The sequence below is a fragment of the Triticum urartu genome, chromosome 1A (assembly GCF_056163025.1).
Source record: "Triticum urartu cultivar PI428250 chromosome 1A, HENAU_Tu73, whole genome shotgun sequence".
In the NCBI taxonomy this organism is placed as follows: domain Eukaryota; kingdom Viridiplantae; phylum Streptophyta; class Magnoliopsida; order Poales; family Poaceae; genus Triticum; species Triticum urartu.
The window spans coordinates 438,898,147-438,918,605 of record NC_141873.1 but is presented as its reverse complement, the minus strand read 5'-3'; the positions used below and the strand labels follow the sequence as shown (position 1 = coordinate 438,918,605).

General features: G+C 41.8%; 1 protein-coding gene across 2 annotated transcripts; it reads right to left on the bottom strand.

The window, feature by feature from the left end:
• Nucleotides 1-561: 561 nt before the first annotated feature.
• LOC125528285 (uncharacterized) lies at nucleotides 562-8,003 on the bottom strand. Of its 2 annotated transcripts, XM_087524317.1 has the most exons (6): nucleotides 5,479-8,003; nucleotides 4,596-4,751; nucleotides 2,533-4,510; nucleotides 1,980-2,056; nucleotides 1,781-1,884; nucleotides 562-994 (listed from the first exon to the last, which is right to left on the bottom strand). In XM_087524317.1, the coding sequence occupies exons 1-3, from the start codon at nucleotides 7,855-7,857 to the stop codon at nucleotides 2,570-2,572; spliced, it is 4,476 nt and encodes a 1,491-aa protein (XP_087380443.1). In that variant the 5' UTR covers nucleotides 7,858-8,003; the 3' UTR covers nucleotides 562-994; nucleotides 1,781-1,884; nucleotides 1,980-2,056; nucleotides 2,533-2,569. The 2 variants fall into 2 exon arrangements, with proteins under 2 accessions (XP_087380443.1, XP_087380446.1); XM_087524320.1 differs by lacking the exon at nucleotides 1,980-2,056.
• Between the last annotated feature and the right edge of the window lie 12,456 nt (nucleotides 8,004-20,459).

Genomic DNA, 20,459 nt, shown 5'->3' with positions numbered 1-20,459 from the left:
CAAACTCAGCAAGCGGTCACTGTATTCAATGAAAAATAGGTTTTTCGTCAATGAATCAGTCACAAATCGTAGTTTTTGACAATGCTACGGCAGGCTTTCGCCGGCCTGAACCATTTTCACAAATCATAAAGTGATGGCCAACAGCTAATCACGCCGCGAGCAGTGGCGTAGCTAGGGGGTGGCCAGGGTGGTCCATAGACCACCCTGGAATTTCCCCATAGCTTGTATATAGTGTAGTAAAAAAATATTTCTTTGAAAATAAATAAACTTATGTAAATATTTCTATTGATGGACCACCCTGATTTATTGGGCTGGCTACGCCACTGGCCGCGAGAGTAGTGGTTTTGTGGGATTGACTCCGGCCGTGCCTGGCCTGCAATCAACAACATACGGCTAACCTGCAGATGTCCAGGATCATGACCTTGAAGGCTACTTCAGAACAGCTATCTGACACAAGACCAAGTCTTCATTGGTAAGTCGAAGGCAGGACTCAAGTGGAATTGGGGAAGGATGTCTTCCAACGCCCTGCGCACAAAGGACCAACACCAGCGACGCGCCGTATGCAAGTTAAATCTTCACAGGTGTTATCTGACTCTAATCAAGTGCGCAGAGAAGAACACAACATCAAGCCATGAACAAATCATGGAAAGGCCATATATCCATCTGCCCTCGGGAATACTTGCCAATAGATTATTCAATTAAACCGCCGTACTGAGCATCATATGACTGAATGATGATCAGACATTGTTTTCCAACTCGCTGGCGAAAATTACTAACCTAGAGACGTTTGAGCATGACTCTACAGCACTACCAGCGGCCTTTCTAGCGCAAAACCCATTGCATGTTTTTACAGTTACATCCAGTAGCTCCCAAACGTCTCGAGATTCACTTTGAGCAAGCAGCCAAGAATAAGCAACAGATACAGATCAAACCGATTCATCTCTAGATTGTGCTGATCCCTCCCACTCTACCACAGAAAGCACTACTGAAAAACCTGCAAGAGATATGTCAAAAAGTTACTGAGAAGCATGTGCACATGCTTGTCTTCATTCTTTCAGAAACAAAACCAGCATGATACGAATAAAAAAGAAGGAGCAGCTGTCCAGTGGTGCTTGCTGGGCAAATATTTGAAGGTGCTTAGGACTAGAATTGTGCTATGAGCCTATGACATGGTGGAATTTGTTGAGTAATGTGGTGTTCATTAGCTGTAAACCTATAAAGACTCATCCCTCTCATGTTCTTTTCAAACACCCACACACAACTGTAGAAACACCAACGACGTCCAAAGAAGTCAGTCATTTTTGTAAAAGTCATATATCTCATATGCTAACCAGTGCTCCATAAAGCAAAATAATGGTGCAGTAATAACGGTCAACCTACAGTTTGTTCCAAACAAAAATCTTACTGTTTGCTGGTACAAAACAAAGAAAAATATTAGGACTGACAAGACACACAAAAAAGACAAACAGCTCTTTTGAAGTTCACAGTGGGCAAAGAGTTGGGGAAAATATTTAGATATACACAGACAAAATGGAAAATGAGTGGTTCTGCTACTAGTTATTACAACACCCAGAGAACATATCTAGACACAACCTAGTGAAGCAGGTTTATTAGCCCATCTTATGTTGAGCTTATATATCTAGTCACTAGTCACCATTCTCATGGACCAACAAAGCTCAGTCTATAGAAGACATAGGACGAAGAAAAAGTTTACTATGCTAAAACATGCTTCCATACAAAGTAGATAGTATAGCTGAATAGTAGCTGAAGGGGTACTTACGCATCATCTGCGAATATTGGCAGCTGCCACCATACTTGAGTTAGCAAGCGAAGGCCAGCCACTAAAGGACGTCATGTATACATGTGACTGCTGCAGATATCTCCCTATGTAGACAAGTGTTAACACAAAGCAATATGAGCACTCTGCATACTTGAAAACGCGTTCTGCATAGAAGTACTATGATCTAGTAGCCTCTGACCATGAAAACATGTGGTAGGCTCCTTTATTTCATTTTGCTGGCATCAGTATAAATGACTCGATGAGCAGACATAAGTACTGTAAGTGATAAAGAAGCTGTTAACCAACAAATTTTCGGTACATCAGATAGTAAACACTGAGCGTATCAGACAATGAAATGAAGGCTGAATCTTTTTTCTTTTCAGGCTTATAGCATTGCACAAAAACTTATAGGTCCATTTCCTCTTGTAAGATGCAGAGCCAAACTAAGATTCCATGACGCAGTACCATGGTATCCCAAGTTGGCTCTTTTATATGCACACATTATCAGAATACAGTTTCCAAGTCTTGGCATTCTTTAACTAGGGAAATAACATATGACAATACAGTCATTCTCAGATAGAGACATCAACTAACGATACAAATTTATGCTATAAATGGAACTCTATATATGACAGCAAACAAGAGGAACCAAAATAATGCTAGCATCCACAGAATTATAGAACTGATGGAAGGCTACACCACTATCATTGATACATTAATTACATGAAGATATCCTACGTTTAAGAGCATACCTTGTTAGTATTAATCAAACTGATGCCAATGTTACCATTAACTCAACTCAGGGGCAATCTGATTGTAAGTGAAAACCATGTTTGACTCAGTTGGTGGATAGTGTATCTTTAAGAACATGCCTTTTAGCTGGTCATGGGAGGTCATCTCCTCCAGAACCTTATCCTGAGATATCAACTTAGAACAGTGATCCATTTCAGCTTTTGATAGCATGTTCCTGACATTATTGAACTCATCCTCTTGAGAGAAGACCAACTTAGACAAATGGTCCTTTTCTGCTTGCCTATCATACTTGTCACCTTCACCTGTTCCATAAGTTATTAAATTGTATGTATATACAAATTTCTTCTGTCCTATCCTAAATGCCCTACTGATAGCTTGCCTTCCCACAGCGGGATTCCAAACCACATCTAGAAGAACAACTCTTGAAGCTCCGGTTAGGCTAATCCCTTCACAGCAAGCTCTTGTAGATGCAAGTAACACCTTCGCATCACTATCTGGATTATTGAAAACTTCAATTGACGTCTGACGATATCGTGGTTGGATCTTCCCATCCATTTGGAGAATCTCTTTCCCTACTCTCCATTTGAAAAGCTTGCTAAGGTGTTCTTTTATCAATTCTAATGGCTGAATAAATTGACTAAAGATCAATACCTTTTCTTTCAGTGCTTCACACAAACGAACGACTTCAATTACAAATCTTGTTTTAACCCCTTCATAAGGATTTGACCTTAATCTCTCAAGCATAGGTTTATCAATAAGTGAAGCTTCCTCTTCGGACATGTTGATGGCAGTTACAAGAGAAGGATGTGTCGAAGCCAAGGAAATAACATATTCATGTTCAAAATTATTACCAGACCCAATATTCTCCACCTTTCTAATGATACTCTTCTGAAGAGGAGGAGGTTTCAGAACAATCACACTCTCTCTGAGCCCTGGAAGAGTTCGAAGAATGGTGCCATTATGGATATGAACAAATGGCTTCAGTATTGATCGAACTTTCTCTGCATTATCATCAGTTACATTACTAGTTAATGAAGCCCAAACTCCTTTTTCGTATTTGTCAGAAAACTTATCCTGTCGCTTCTTTGAGACATAGTGCCTTCTGCCCACTTTTTTTTCAGTCAAAAACATTTCACCAAACCTAGGCCTTACCAAACAGAGTATATTATAAAGCTCAAGAAAATTGTTTTGGAAAGGAGTTCCTGACAGAATTATGCGCTTCTCAGTTTTAACTTTTCCCAATGTCTTCCACATAATACTGCGCTCGTTCCTAGGTGTGTGTCCTTCATCTAGCACAAGCAAACCAGGGTTCTCGAGAAGAATAGTTCTTACTTTGTTCCCTTCAGTGCAGCCAGATTTTTTTTCCGATGTTAGTTTCATATACAGACCATAACTTATTCCAAGAATACCATGACCCTTGTTCCATGAAAGCAGTTTTACAAGCCTCGTCAACTTCTCTGTCCGATGCTCTTTCTTTATTAGCCTACATATGTCTCTGTCTTCTTTCCCTGAAAAATCTGTAGTGTTCATTATATGGAAAGGAACATTGACGTCCCATTTTTTGAACTCCTCTTCCCAAGCAAAGAGCATCCCGCGAGGTGCAATAATCACTGGCCGACAGTCTGGAAATACCTTCATATATGTCTGGATAAAAACAATAGCTAAACGTGTCTTTCCTGTCCCTGGGGCATGACAGATCACACATCCTCCAACAACATCAGGTTTAGCTCCATGCTTCAGCTCATCAAGCCTAATATCACCAACTAGATTTGTCCACATAAATTCAAATGCTTCGCGTTGATGCTGATACATACTAGTAATGACACCAGGGATGAGATCCCATACTGTTCCATATAGATGGAAATCTTGAGATTGCCCGTCAACACTTCCAGCTTGTTCACAAAGATCATGATACATCAACGCTTCCTTCAAACAAGATCCATTTCGCCAAGGAGTTTTTTCTGCGTAATTTGAGACCTGAAATGAAAGGAGTTAACTGATGAAACTTACCTTTGTGTTGTGGAGTGAGCTAAAATTTCGAGAGAAAAAATACATGGCTCACCATTGACGGTAAAACAAATCTGATTTCCAGATTTACCAAGGAGCAGTATTTACATCTGATTCCTATTTGGTCGTCAATAATAAATTCATGCTTCCCTCGAGAACAAGGTGTTTTAGAAGGTAGTCCAAGATCTAGCACATTGCTCTCTCCTTGGTGCTGCAATATAATACAGGCTAATCATTTTAACCAGTTGTCTCAACAAGATGATGCTGTAAATATAAGCATGCGACAAGTAGAAATTCTAGGAGGAGTAATATGGTGCATTATATAGTTAAAGTTGACCAGATTCTCCTGGATGTAACATTTCTAGTGTAATACACAGATAGCATTAAGGAATCTTTAGTTTCTATGGAAAAGAAACAAATGTTCAGAGGTACATCTGTTAGTACTTTAGTAGCATAAAGTATGTTCTGTGTCAACATTAGCCGATTATGCCAAGCAGAGATAATCACTCTCAAAGTGTGTTCCATTAAAATATTGGTAAACATTGAACTTATGAAACTAGTCCTGTTCTTTTATCTGAGGATACAGGGATGAAGCTATGATGGGTCAGCGTCACATTAGGTGAAATCCCTTTTTCTTTCTTGATCAGCGTGAATCTTAAGCTCCATGTTCCTCAAACTGGTCTAGTCTGAGCCTTCCGAAGTTAATCATGTTATATATTCAGATCGGATATCATCTCGATACAGCTCAGTCTGTGCAGTTATTAGCTTATAGCCAGGTCTAGTTAAACAACTACATAAATTTTAAAATAATTCAATACCTACTTTAAAAAAAAGGACTGGTTAACATAATCAAATCAACACCACTAAGGAAACTAGAAGAATAACAGTCATGCATCTGCAAGGTCAGAGACAATTGTCATGCTGCAATACAAACTTACCTCGTCATCATAGTAGGTTCCAATATTCTCTGACTCTAAAGCAAAGTCAAAGTCACCCCACAGCATATTTTCTTTAGCATTTTGCTCTGGTATGTCAGCTGGTGTGGAATTTTCAGTGCCAAATGAGAATACCAATGGATGAGGATCCTTGAAATTATAGTCGAACTGAAGATGCTGGTCAAAAGGAGAGAATCCTCCATCTTTATCGCCACTCATCTTATCCATCAGAAGCTTCAGAAGTGACTGTCGCTTTAGCATTTTTGAACCTGAACGGCTGAACTTCTTGGCAGATTTTCCAGATTTTGATGACAAATGCTTCTTTTCCTTCCCAGTTTTGCTATCATCGCCATGCCTTTTATTCTGATCCGAACTGGATGGGCTAGAATCCGAGTCCAAATGCCGCTCAAACAATTGACGTTCCTTAGTCGTCGTTTCAAGCTTCAGCCTTTTCCTCCTCTCAAGATCCCAAGTAAAATGTGTCTGCTTCTGATGCTGTGTAATGTCATTGCCCACTGGACCCTCACTGCCATCTTTATCAAAGTTCAGTGGTTGAATCCCTGGTTTTTTGTGAACCTCCCACTTGAAACCATCTGCTACAGTATGATCAATTATCTCATCATCAGATGAGTCAATTCTGTGGTGGGTTTGTATCCTCCTCCGTCGCTTTGAGTTGTTGCAGCTGTTTGGGGTTGCTTTTCGTATTCTCTTCCCTGTATTTGTATAAAGAGGCAAAGGCCCGGCCCTTATTTTAGCCGAAGATGAGGCAATTTCTTTCTTGCGTTTTCTCATTTCGGCCTCTTCTTCCTCTTTCGCTTTCTTGTTTGCATCCTCTTCTTCCAGTTCCACTTCTGAATCATGACTGGCACTATTGTCATCATCGGCACTGTCATCATCCTCGCCATCCAGTTCCACTTCTGAATCATCCTCCTCTTCTGGCTCATCAGACAACTCCTCAAAATACGCATTGTACGACAACCTATCTTGCTTAAGCCCCCATAATGACCGAGTCCTCCATGCAACACATGGCACGACAGGTTCCTTTTTTCGCAGCAACGGTTTCTTCGAGGCCTTACTGGCATCATTGAGCACTTTTACTTCCTCGTCAGAATCAAGAATTTCTATATGCGATCTCCCTTGATTAAAGCCCGTAGGTCCTTCTCGCTTAGTCTCCACCTCATCCTTGATAACATCTTCTTCCTCCTCATCCTCCTCATCCTCCTCATGGCACCTAACCTCACCAGCAACAACCTTGTGATCCACCGGATCCTGCGTTCCCGCCTTAGCATCATCGTTGGTTGGCGCCTTAGCATCGCCGTTGATTGGTTCAGACATGCCACATTCATCTGCATCGTGCATAGAATCGTCATCATCACCATCATCAGTGAATCCCATCTCATCCTCGGATTCCTCCAGATCGCCACCATCGCCGTAAGCACCATTACTTGCCTCCAAATTACCACCATTACTGTAAGTACGGATCAGATCTGCCACCAGTCTTTCCTCCAACATTTCGTCGTCATAGTAATCTCCAAAGTCATCTTCAGACGCTGCGGCCTCGTCACCCATCATCGCATCCGCAGTCGGCAGCTCCCTGTTTCCACAGCCTACTGTATCCTTTTCATTCATGTGCTCCTCATCCACATGAAAACCAACACCGAGCCCGCCTCCCTCGTTCCCACGACCTTTAAGCCCCCCTGCATCGCCTGATACCACCTCATTCATCGCATGACACGAATTCGAACCATTGACCGCCCCACTCCCCTGATGCTGATTGATTCGATTCCCACTAGCGGCACTGTGATGCTCATCGCTCCCCTGGCCAATGCCGCATGCCTCGTCGGCGCGAGATTCGCCATTATCATCGTCAGAAGCATCATCACCTCGCCGCGCGCTGTCGTCACAGCCATCGCCCCGGGACACCTCCACCCAGTCTCCACAGGCGGGCGCATCCGCCTCCGCCTCTGCCTCCTTGCTCCTCACTGAGGCCCGCGGGGGGCGCCCTCGACGATTCGGTCTCGTTTCCGACTTGGAGGAGCCGGCGCCCTTGCTCCCACCGCCGCCGTCGGCATCCGCGCTCGTCGCCCCCTTCCTCCTCCGCTTGGCCGTCGGCGCCTCCTCCGGCGCCGGCGGCTGCATCGCCAGCCTCCTCGATCGGGTCCGCGTCGCCACCGCCCCCACCAGCGGCACAGGCATCGCCGCCGCCGAGGAGGAGGAGGAAGAAGAGCGCCTGCTCGCGGCAGCAGCGGCCGCAGGGGCCGCCCCGTCGTCGTCGAGGTCGATGACGATCGTCCCGGCGTCGTCGCGGCGGCGCGCGCGAGTGGAGGGCGCCGCCGGGGCACCTCCGCCGGCGCGGGCGCGGCGGCGAGCGGCGCGATCCATGGGGGGCGGGGCGGGGAGGGGAGAGCCGAGAGCGAGTCTGTTTCCGGAACGGCGGAGGCGAGAGTCGTCAGGTCAGGTGGGGGTAGGAGGAGTCAGCAGGGGTATGGTACTACTCCTACTCCTACTCCCTGACGCTCTCGCGGTTAGCGGGCGTGGGGCGGGGGGTTTATGCCGACGCCCCGCGAGACTGACGCGCGGGCCCGGGGCGGGGGTTCTGTGGTCCACAAGGAGAGAGAAAAGCCCGCGAAACGGCGGCCGGGGCCGGGGCCGGAGTCCGAGGAGGGGGGGAGGCCGGATCGGGTGCGGCAACCGTGCTGGAGACGATGTGTGTCCTTGTCGTCGCCTCTTTTCTGGGCTTTCCCCCTCTGGAGCGAATCCCGCCACTGGCCACTGCGGTGCTTCCTTCGTTCTGGCCCGGTATTTACTCCCTTTCGAGCTGGCTATATTCATGGCGCTCTTTTACCGGCTTTCCCGAACGGGCGCGCGCATTGATTAAATCTACTGACTGACGACGGGGGCCATCGTCGAAGCGGGCGACGGGCCAGCGCGCTAATTTCGCCGTGGATCGAGCAAGTTAGGTTAAAACTGTGATAACCACTGCACATTTTATCTACAACTTTTTTCTAGAGTAATTGTTCATGCATTGCAACAAATATAAATATTCTAGAACGTTAGTCCATGATTTACATACTCATATTAATGAGATTGTGTAAATAAATGTTTACCAAATAAGATCCTGCCCATTATTTATCTTTCTGAATGAATTTTAGGATCTTATTGGTAAGCATTTAGTGTCTTGCCAAAGAAAACATCATCTTATTTGCTAAGTCAATAAAACGTGGGGTGGTTAAGGCGGTTTTCAAGGAAAACACGGGAAACTAAGAGATAGGAGGGAGGAATCAAAACTGAGAGAGGGGGAGACAAGGGGAGGGGTGGGTGATGTGCGAAAGAATAATCCTAACCCGGCTTTAATATTAAAGATAATAACAATGAACGTCAAACTCACTTTGCATTATCCTATTAAGTGGAGAAGTGAGTAATCCTTATAATCCAAAGTTTCTGCCTATTTTGAAAAGGGATTACATATTACACTTTTTACTTATAATAAAAGTTAATCGTCAAACTTATATTTTGAAACCATATCGATGTCCAAAGTATCGTCTTTTACATGAATTGCGTCAGTAATTGTACTCCATTCATCTAGGTGCATAAGTCATATTAGGTTGTGCACCGCGACCAAGATGGAGGGAAAACGAGAGAACTTAATGTTTATTTACTACTCCATCCGTTCCAAATTACTCGTCTTAGAAATAGATGTATTTAGAACTAAAATACATCTAAACACATCCATACCTGCGACAAATAATTCGGAACGGAAGGAGTAATTAATATCATAGCATACACGCCTCACATCTTTTATTGGTTGATCCCTTTATTTATGTCAACAATAAGAAACAAGATGAGAGTTAATGCATCACGCATATGTGTTTTGAGATTATTTAGTTTTTGTAAGATGACTTATGCACCTGAACGAAGGGAGTAGTTGTTTATGTCACACTCATACACTCATAAATAAAGGCACCATGTGGTTGGTAGGTGAGATGAGGTGTACCCACCGTCCCTATTTAATGGTGCACTTGTTTTTTGTGCATAAAGTTTGATCATCAATAATATATTAATTATAAACCTATCTATAGCACTATAATACTCCCTCCATTCCTTTATGTAAGGTGTATTATTTTGGGCACGGTAATCAAGGCGCATAATTATATAGGTGTTAGGACAAAAGTACCCTTGACAAATTTGTTGGTTAGTGACAAGTAAATTAGTGAGTCCAGGAAAGTAAGAGATACATGCAATCAAGGAAGAGATAGTTTCGTTCTTTTGATACAAAGAGAGATACAGGAAATCGGGAGAGAGAGAGATACTTTCCTCCTTCTGAAGGAGGGATAAAAAGGGAATTATGAGGATTTAGAAGAAATGCACCTTACATTGTGAAAATTTATCAAAAAATAAATGCACCTTATATAAAGGAACGGAGGGAGTAGAAACAAAGGGCCGGATCCAACTAATCCCAGCCATCAAATCATGTCAATCGAACGACGTAGATTGCTTCAATGTTGAGTGGTCGGCATGTTTTGCGTGCAATTAATACCGTATTAAATATCAAATTCTCACATTAACCACATAATTACTCATAATTGATATCCTTACCTACTTCTTCCATCTATATAGGGTCTAATGCGTTTTTTGAGGCTACCTTTGACCAAATATTCTAGAACGTTAGTCAGTCCATGATTTACATGCTCGTATTAATAAGATTGTGTAAATAAGTGTTTACCAAATAAAATCCTACCCATTATTTATCTTCCCAAATGAATTCTAGGATCTTATTTGGTAAGCATTTAGTGTCTTGCCAAAGAAAACATGATCTTATTTGCTAAGTCAATAAAACGTAGGACAGTTAAGGCGGTTTTCAACAAAAACGGTGAAAAACTCAGAGATACGAGGGAGGGTCAAAACTGAGAGGGGGATCAAGGGGATGGGTGGGTGACGTACAAAAGAACAATCCCAACCCCGCTTTATAATATTATAAAGATAATAACAATGAAGGTCAAACTGACTCTGCATTATCGTATTAAGTGGAGAAGTGAGTAATCCTTATACTCCAAACTTTCTGCCTATTTTGAAAAAGGTTTTCATATTACACTTTTTACTTATAATAAAAGTTAATTGTCAAAGTTATATTTTGAAAACCATATTGATGTCCAAAGCATCGGTTTTTACATGAATTGAAGCAGTAATTGTAGTTGTTTATGTCACACTCATAAATAAAGGCACCATGTCACCATGTGGTTGGTAGGTGAGATGAGGTGTACCCACCATCCCTATTTAATGGTGCACTCGTTTTTTGTGCATAAAGTTTGATCATCAATAATATAATACTCCATTCGTTTTTTATTTATTCTGCATATTAGAGTTGACTGAAATCATACTTTGTAAAGTTTGACCACGTTTATAGAAACGAATATAAATAGTTACAATAACAAATCTATATAATGCGAAAGTACATTCAATAATGAACCTAATAGTATTGATTTGTTGTTGTATGTGTTAATATTTTTGTCTACAAACTTTGTCAAAGTTTACAAAGCTTGACTTTGACCAAAGCTAATACGCGGAGTAAATAAAAACGGAGGAAGTAATTATAAATTTATCTATAGCACTATAATATAAACAAAGGGCCGGGTCCAGCTAATCTCAGTCATCAAATCATGCCAATCGAACGGCCTACATTGCTCCAATGTTGAGTGGTCAGCATGTTTTGCGTGCAACTAATACCGTATTAAATAACAAATTCTGACATTAACCACGTAATTACTCAATTCATATCCTTACCTAATATCAGCATGCAATTAATATTCTACCCAATATCACATGCATTGACAATGTTTACTAGTCACAAGAAATACAAAATAGAGAACCACATTTGACTGCAATTTGAATAGTATAATGTTTGTAACACATACTCCACGTTTTGTTGCTCGGATTGATGGTTAAAGTTTAACCTCAAATATACTATCATGAAAGTTATAGTTTGACTTTGATAGTCGGTTTCACCGATAATATATTAATTATATGTCATAAGAGAAAATATACAAGTGGAAACAACACATTTTACTACAAAATGAATAGTATAATGTTTGTAACACATTATTCACATTTTTTTGGTTTGAGTTAAAGCTCGAAATGTATGTGTGCCATGTCAATATGAACTGAGTGAATATAATATTGGAAAAAATAGAACCGAATGACACCAACAAAGCCAAAGCTGTTACTACTATCAATAACCACTCCTCTGCCACAATCTTATTATGTGGAGAAGTGAGTAATCCTTATACTCCAAACTTTCTGCCCATTTTGAAAAACGTTTTCATATTACAATTTTTGTTTTATAATAAAATTTAATCATCAAAGTTATATTTCAAAAACCGGATCGATGTCCAAAGTATCATCCTTACGTGAATTGAGGCGGTAGTTGTAGTTGTTTATGCCACGCTCACAAATAAAGACAACATGTGGTTGGGTAGGTGGGGTTTACCCACACTATCCCTATTTAATGGCACACCCGCTTTTTGTGCATTAGTTTTGATAATTACTTCGTCAATATTGTGTTCCGTCCGTTCCTAAATATAAGGTCTATAAGTTTTCAAAAAGTCAAACATTGTCTATGTTTGACCAAATTTATAGCAAAACATATAAATATTACCATGGAATAGGATTTTCTATCATAATTTACCACAAAACTAGTTAAGGATTTCGACGATGTAAAAGTTCTCAAAAATACTGAAACAATGCACCTATAATATAACATGATCCAACAGGCGATTAAAAATACAATTGTATGTGTCCTAGACAAATAAAAAGTTCAATATATATTTATGTTGTAGTGGGATGAAATGGTTTTTTTGCGAGGACACATAAATGCATATTTTCACAATCTCTCTGTTGGATCATCTTATCACATTAAAGTGATGCTCCACTATTTTATCTCATATTTTTTAAAACCTTTAAACAGTTAAAAGCTTAGCAAGTCTAAACAAGTTTTGTGGTAAGCTATGATAGACACAATTTTACCTATTTACAATACTAAATATATAAAATATAAAAATATATTTCATGGTGAACTTAGTGGCATTGATTTGGTATTCTAGACACTGATATTTTTGTCTATAAACTTGGTCAAAGATAGAGAGGCTTGAATTTTTTTTAAATGATACATCTTATATTTTGGAGGGAGGGGGGGGGGGGTTATTTATAGCAAGTCTACCTATAGCACTATAAAAAATAAAGGATCAGATCCAGCTAATTTTGGCCATCAAACCATGTCAATCGAACGGCCTACATTGTTCCAATGTTGAGTGCTCAACATGTTTAGCATGCAATTAACAACGAACCAAAAACCAATCCCGACATTAACTAAATGTGTTCGTCCAATACATGTTGTTATTATAGGGAATATAAAGTGCATGTTGATATTATGTAGGATATTAATTGCACGTTAACTACTTGGTTAATGTCGGGATTGGTTTTTGGTTCGTTATTAAGAATTATACAGAATAATAAGTGCATGTCGATATTAGGAAGGATATTAATTGTGGCACTCAATTAATATTCTCTATAATATCAAAATGAGTGTCGCGCATCATTTCTATTAAGATACCAAAATGATAAGTGCCACACATCAGGTGTGTGGCACTCTGGCCTTGACGCTTTTTGATGACAATTTCAGTGACGTAAGAATGGAAAATTCCAACGACACATGATAAGTTTCTGTCAAAATGAACTGAAGCACGAAAGTGGTCATGAGTTGCCATACTCGCATCACTAAACTTGCAATAAAAAATGCGCGGAGTTGCCATGTGCTCATAGCTGACGTGTGATACTTATCCGGGTCCTTAAGATATGGTTACTCTCTCTTTCCTCATTAAATAGGTTGCCACATCTGATTTTTACCTATGAAACCATGCTAAGATACAAGCATTGGGAATGCCCAAAGGTCTCTTCCAATGCACAGTTGCTTAGCCTACTCATAGTGGGGAGTATCATATAGTAGTAGTATGCATATGATACTAGTGTGTGATACTGCCTTCATAGTGCATAGTATCATATATGATCTTATTTATGGTCAAGCATGACACAAAATAGTATAACATTTATTATGTTACGCTATCTACCTATGTTACTCTAATCCTCTCTCCCCTCTTTAATTCTCTACCATATCAACATGTTTGCTATCCCTGAGTGCATGATACCGGCTAAGATACCCCCACTATGGCCAGCCTAAGATGAGGTGTTAAGCGTATTAAAAAGTTTAGCAACTAAAGTCCTCAATGCATAGGCGTTAATTTGTTGTTGATAAGTGTTACTTGTGATAGGCGTTGGGATTTCCCCGAAGAGGAAGGGTGATGTAGTATAGTAGCAGATAATATTTCCCTCAGTTAAGCACCAAGGTTATTGAATTAGTAGGAGACACCAAGTAAACAAGACAAAGGTTACCTGCACACACAAAGCAAATACTTGCACCCAACGTGGTCAAGAGGGTTGTCAATCCCCTTGTACTCCTTAATTGTAAGGATCAAATTTGATAGTGGTAGATAGATAAATAAAAGGTAAAATAAAAGATAATAAATTGCTGCAAGGTTTTTTAGGGTTTAGTAAATATAAAGTGAATGGACCCGGGGGGTGATAGCGTTCACTAGGTGCATCTCTCTCTCTCTCTGCCATGAGCATAGTAACGACGGGTAAACAAATTACTGTTGGGCAACATATAGGCATTACATCCGAGGCAAGTAGACCATTAATTTTACTAAATCTACTACTCCCTCCGCCCGGAAATACTTGCCACAAAAATGAATATAAATGGATGCATCTAAAAACTTAAATACTTCTAGGTGCATCCATTCCCCCGACAAGTATTTCCGGACGGAGGAAGTACTATTACTCCACCCCTCGACAGCTATCTAGCATGCATCTTGAGGTATTAAGTTCATAACAAACAGAGTAATGCTTGGAGCATGATGACATAATGTAGACATAGTAAAATGAATTAATATGATTGTACCCCATCGTTTTACCCTTAGTAGCAACAATACAAATATGTGCATTGCAACTCCTGCTGTCACAGAGTAAGAACACCACAAGATTGAACCTACTACCAAGCACCTCTCCCACTAAAAATAAATCAATCTAATTGGCCAAAGAAGATAGATAGATAGATAGATAGATAGATAGGAGAGAAATACATGGCTATAAAATCACACATAATAAATCTCATAAAAGACTCAATTACTTTCAATGAATAATCATAAACCCATAATTCATCGGATCCAAACAAACACACCGCAAAGATTACATCGAATAGATCTCTGAAGAGATCATTGTATTGAAGGTCAGAGAGAGAGAGAGAGACTCACACATCATCATGGAGGCAGCAAGGTTGATGAAGATGGCCTCCACGATCGATTCCCCTTCGGGCAGAGTACCGGCGAAGGCCTCCAGATGAGATCACAGAAGAACAGAGGCTTACAGCGGCGATAAAATTGTTTCCGATCTCGCTCTAGGGTTTCTAGATTTTACGGAATTTATAACGCTGGAATTAGGGCGAACTGAGCCTCGAGGTCCCCACAAGCTCGGGGGTGAAGCAAATATGCCCTAAAGGCAATAATAAAGTTGTTATTTATATTTCCTTATATCATGATAAATGTTTATTATTCATGCTAAAATTGTATTAACCGGAAACTTCATACATGTGTGAATACATAGACAAAACAGAGTGTCCCTAGTATGCCTCTACTTGACTAGCTCGTTAATCAAAGATGGTTAAGTTTCCTAACCATAGACATGTGTTGTCATTTGATGAATGGGGTCACATCATTAGAGAATGATGTGATGGACGAGACCCATCCGTTAGCTTAGCATAATGATTGTTAAGTTTTATTGCTATTGCTTTCTTCATGACTTATACATAATCCTTTGACTATGAGATTATGCAACTCCCGAATACCGGAGGAACACCTTGTGTGCTATCAAACGTCACAACGTAACTGGGTGATTATAAAGATGCTCTACAGGTGTCTCCGAAGGTGTGACGCCCGGATAATTAAGCTACATTAATCCTTGCTAATGGTGCTAGGTCATCATTTTCAGTGTTGCTAAATCCCCCTTTGATTCCATCAGGTTCAAATTCAAATTCAAATTAAAGTCCAATTTCAAATTTGTCAAACATGCAAATAAAAATGTTCAAGGTGTGGCAAATAATCCCTGGATATTTGTCATGTTGGAACCAACCTCTTTTGAATTCTCAAAATGCCCCCTCGTATTAATTTTTGATCCAGCTGTAATTAATTTGGCCTTTTCAATTTCTAAAAATGGTTAGACAACTCCTTTTGACCCCATACTTTTTGTTCCATCTCAATATATTGTGTTAGATTTATGTGCCAAGTTTTGTTCATAACAAAGCTCATTTGGTACCGAAAGAAAATGCAGAAGGAAAAGAGAAAATGGACAACAGAAAAGAAAAGGAGGAGGACCTAAGCTACTGGGCTTGTTAGCCCACCTAACTAAAGACCGGCCCACCCGACCAGGCCCAGCCCATCTTCCTCCCCAGTCGTCTTCTTTGTTCACCCGACCCCGTGTGTGCCTGAGTCACGTCTCCGCCGAACCCACCTCGCCACCGACGCCTCAGTGGATAAGGACTCCACCCCCTAGCGCCTCGGGCCCCGGTCCCACTCACCCCACTTGCCCCCTCCTCGCTCCCTCCGCCTCTCCCCTTCTCCAGATCCACCTCACCCCGACGTACTTTCGTTGCCGCGTCGCTGCGCCACCACGGCCACCATGCCCTCCTCACCGCCCGACGTGTCCACGAGGCCCGCGTACGTTTGCTGCTTTGTTTGCACCGACGACCTCAAGGCAGGAGCCAGCCCAGCGCCGTATCCCCTTCGTCTTCCTCCTCGGTCGTCGCTGCCGCCGCTTTCGACTCCGACCAACGTCACTACGCTCCTTTTGCTCGCCGGGCCTTCGTGCGCCCACCCGGTGAGCTCATTCCCCTCTCCCCTCTCTCACGTAGGCCGCCTCCCTCTCTAGCTTGCTTGCCGCTACCATCGTAGTTCGTCGCTGCCCCTCTCCGTAGCCGTGTGGCCATGCTCGCCGTTGATCTCTGTCGAGCACGGCACCGTGCCCAGCACGCTTTGAGCAGCCCAGCGCACCTCGCCGCGCCTCCGCCCATGCTCCTAGCCCGATTCCACCCGTGCCCGAGCTCCGACCTCCGCCGTTGAGGACGCCGTCGTTGATGCACTCCCGATCCGGCCGTGCCATAGCCCCATAACGACGCGGCTTCGCCTTCGCTTTCGAACGCACTATCGCGGGGGCCAAACGGTGCCCCATAGCCCGTTTCTGGCGAGGTCTCGAGCGCCGCCGCCACCTCTGCTCGCCGCCGCCGTTGTTGCAGCCCGCCTCAGCCTGAGCTGAGGTCACCGCTGGACGCGCTGCTCCTCCCGCTTCCGAACAAGCTCGGTCGCGCTCAAATATTTAGTGCCAAACATTCTAATGCATTCTTCTTCTAACACTTTGGCACAATTATCGGAATCCTTATTTTCATGAAAGACATTAAAAAGATGAAGCATATGAGGTATCCTCAATTCCACTTTTAATGATTTTCTTTTATAGACTAAACTAGTGATAAAACAAGAAACAAAAAGATTCGATTGCAAGATCTAAAGATACACCTTCAAGCGCTAACCTCCCCGACAACGGCGCCAGAAAAGATCTTGATGTCTACTACACAACCTTGTTCTTGTAGACGCTGTTGGCCAAGTGCAGAGGTTTGTAGGACAGTAGCAAATTCCCCTCAAGTGGATGACCTAAGGTTTATCAATCAGTGGGAGTCATAGGATGAAGATGGTCTCTCTCAAGCAACCCTGCAACCAAATAACAAAGAGCCTCTTGTGTCCCCAACACACCCAATACAATGGTAAATTGCATAGGTGCACTAGTTCGGCGAAGAGATGGTGATACAAGTGCAATATGGATGGTAGATATAGGTTTTTGTAATATGAAAATATAAAAACAGCAAGGTAACTAATGATAAAAGTGAGCACAAACGGTATTGCAATGCGTTGAAACAAGGCCTAGGGTTCATACTTTCACTAGTGCAAGTTCTCTCAACAATAATAACATATTTGGATCATATAACTATCCCTCAACATGCAAAAAATAGTCACTCCAAAGTCACTAATAGCGGAGAACAAACGAAGAGATTATGGTAGGGTACGAAACCACCTCAAAGTTATTCTTTCCGATCAATCCGTTGGGCTATTCCTATAAGTGTCACAAACAGACCTAGAGTTCGTAGTAAAATAACACCTTAAGACGCAAATCAACCAAAACCCTAATGTCACCTAGATACTCCAATGTCACCTCAAGTACCCGTGGGTATGATTATACGAAATGCATCACACAATCTCACATTCATCTATTCAACCAACACAAAGAACTTCAAAGAGTGCCCCAAAGTTTCTACCGGAGAGTCAAGACGAAAACGTGTGCCAACCCCTATGCATAAGTTCACGAGGTCACGGAACTCGCAAGTTGATCACCAAAACATACATCAAGTGTATCACGTGATATACCATTGTCACCACAGATAAACACATGCAAGACATACATCAAGTGTTCTCAAATCCTTAAAGACTCAACCCGATAAGATAACTTCAAAGGAAAACTCAATTCATCACAAGAGAGTAGAGGGGGAGAAACATCATAAGATCCAAATATAATAGCAAAGCTCGCAATACATCAAGATCGTGCCGACTCAAGAGCACGAGAGAGAGAGAGAGAGAGAGATCAAACACATAGCTACTGGTACATACCCTCAGCCCTGAGGGTGAACTACTCCCTCCTCGTCATGGAGAGCACCGGGATGATGAAGATGGCCACCGGAGAGGGATTGCCCCCTCCGGCAGGGTGCCGGAACGGGTTTAGATTGGTTTTCGGTGGCTACGGAGGCTTCTGGCAGCGGAACTCCTGATCTATTCTGTTTCCCGATGTTTTTAGGGTATATGGACATATATAGGCGGAAGAAGACGGTCAGTGGAGCCACGAGGGGCCCACGAGGGTGGGGGCGCGCCCAGGGGGTAGGGCGCGCCTCCCTGCCTCATGGCTTCCTCAAAGCTTCCCTGACGTCTACTCTAAGTCTCCTGGGTTGCTTCCGTTCCAAAAATAACTCTCCCGATGGTTTCATTCCGTTTGGACTCCATTTGATATTCCTTTTCTTCGAAACACTGAAATAGGCAATAAAACCGTATTTTGGGCTGGGCCTCCAGTTAATAGGTTAGTCCCAAAAATAATATAAAAGTGTATAATAAAGCCCATAAACATCCAAAACGGGTAATATAATAGCATGGAACAATAAAAAATATAGATACATTGGAGACGTATCAGCATCCCCAAGCTTAATTCCTGCTCGTCCTCGAGTAGGTAAATGATAAAAACATAATTTTTGATGTGGAATGCTACCTAACATATTTATCAATGTAATTTTCTTTATTGTGACAAGAATATTCAGATCCATAAGATTCAAGACAAAAGTTTAATATTGACATAAAATAATAATACTTCAAGCATACTAACAAAGTAATCATGTCTTCTCAAAATAACATGCTCAAAGAATGCTATCCCTACAAAATCATATAGTCTGGCTATGCTCTATCTTCATCACACAAAATATTTAAATCATGCACAACCCCGATGACAAGCCAAGCAATTGTTTCATACTTTTGATGTTCTCAAACCTTTTCAATCTTCACACAATACATGAGCGCGAGCCATGGATATAGCACTATAGGTGGAATAGAATGATGGTTGTGGAGAAGACAAAAAGGAGGAAGATAGTCTCACATCAACTAGGTGTATCAACGGGCTATGGAGATGCCCACCAATATATATGAATGTGAGTGAGTAGGGATTGCCATGCAATGGATGCACTAGAGCTATAAGTATACGAAAGCTCAACAAAAGAAACTAAGTGGGTGTGCATCCAACTTGCTTGCTCACGAGGACCTAGGGCATTTTGAGGAAGCCCATCATTGAAATATACAAGTTAAGTTCTATAATAAAAGATTCCCACTAGTATATGAAAGTGACAACATAGGAGACTCTCTATCATGAAGATCATGGTGCTACTTTGAAGCACAAGTGTGGTAAAAGGATAGTAGCATTGCGCCCCTTCTCTCTTTTTCTCTCATTTTTTGTTTTTTTGTTTTTTTGGGCCTTCTTTTTTATGGCCTCTTTTCTCTCTCTTTTTTTCGTCCGGAGTCTCATCCCTACTTGTAGGGGAATCGTAGTCTCCATCATCCTTCCCTCACATGGGACAATGCTTTAATGATGATGATCATCACACTTTTATTTACTTACAACTCAAGAATTACAACTCGAAACTTAGAACAAAATATGACTCTATATGAATGCCTCCGGTGGTGTACCGGGATGTGCAATGACTCATGAGTGACATGTATGAAAGAATTATGAACGGTGGCTTTGCCACAAATACGATGTCAACTATATGATAATGCAAAGCAATATGACAATGATGAAGCGTGTCATAATAAATGGAACAGTGGAAAGATGCATGTCAATATATCTCGGAATGGCTATGGAAATGCCATAATAGGTAGGTATGGTGGCTGTTTTGAGGAAGGCATATGGTGGGTTTATGGTACCGGCGAAAGTTGCGCGGTACTAGAGAGGCTAGCAATGGTGGAAGGGTGAGAGTGTGTATAATCCACGGACTCAATATTAGTCATAAAGAACTCACATACTTATTGCAAAAATCTATTAGTTATCGAAACAAAGTACTACACGCATGCTCCTAGGGGGATAGATTGGTAGGAAAAGACCATCGCTCGTTCCCGACCGCCACTCATAAGGAAGACAATCAATAAATAAATCATGCTCCGACTTCATCACATAACGGTTCACCATACGTGCATGCTACGGGAACCACAAACTTTAACACAAGTATTTCTCAAATTCACAACTACTCA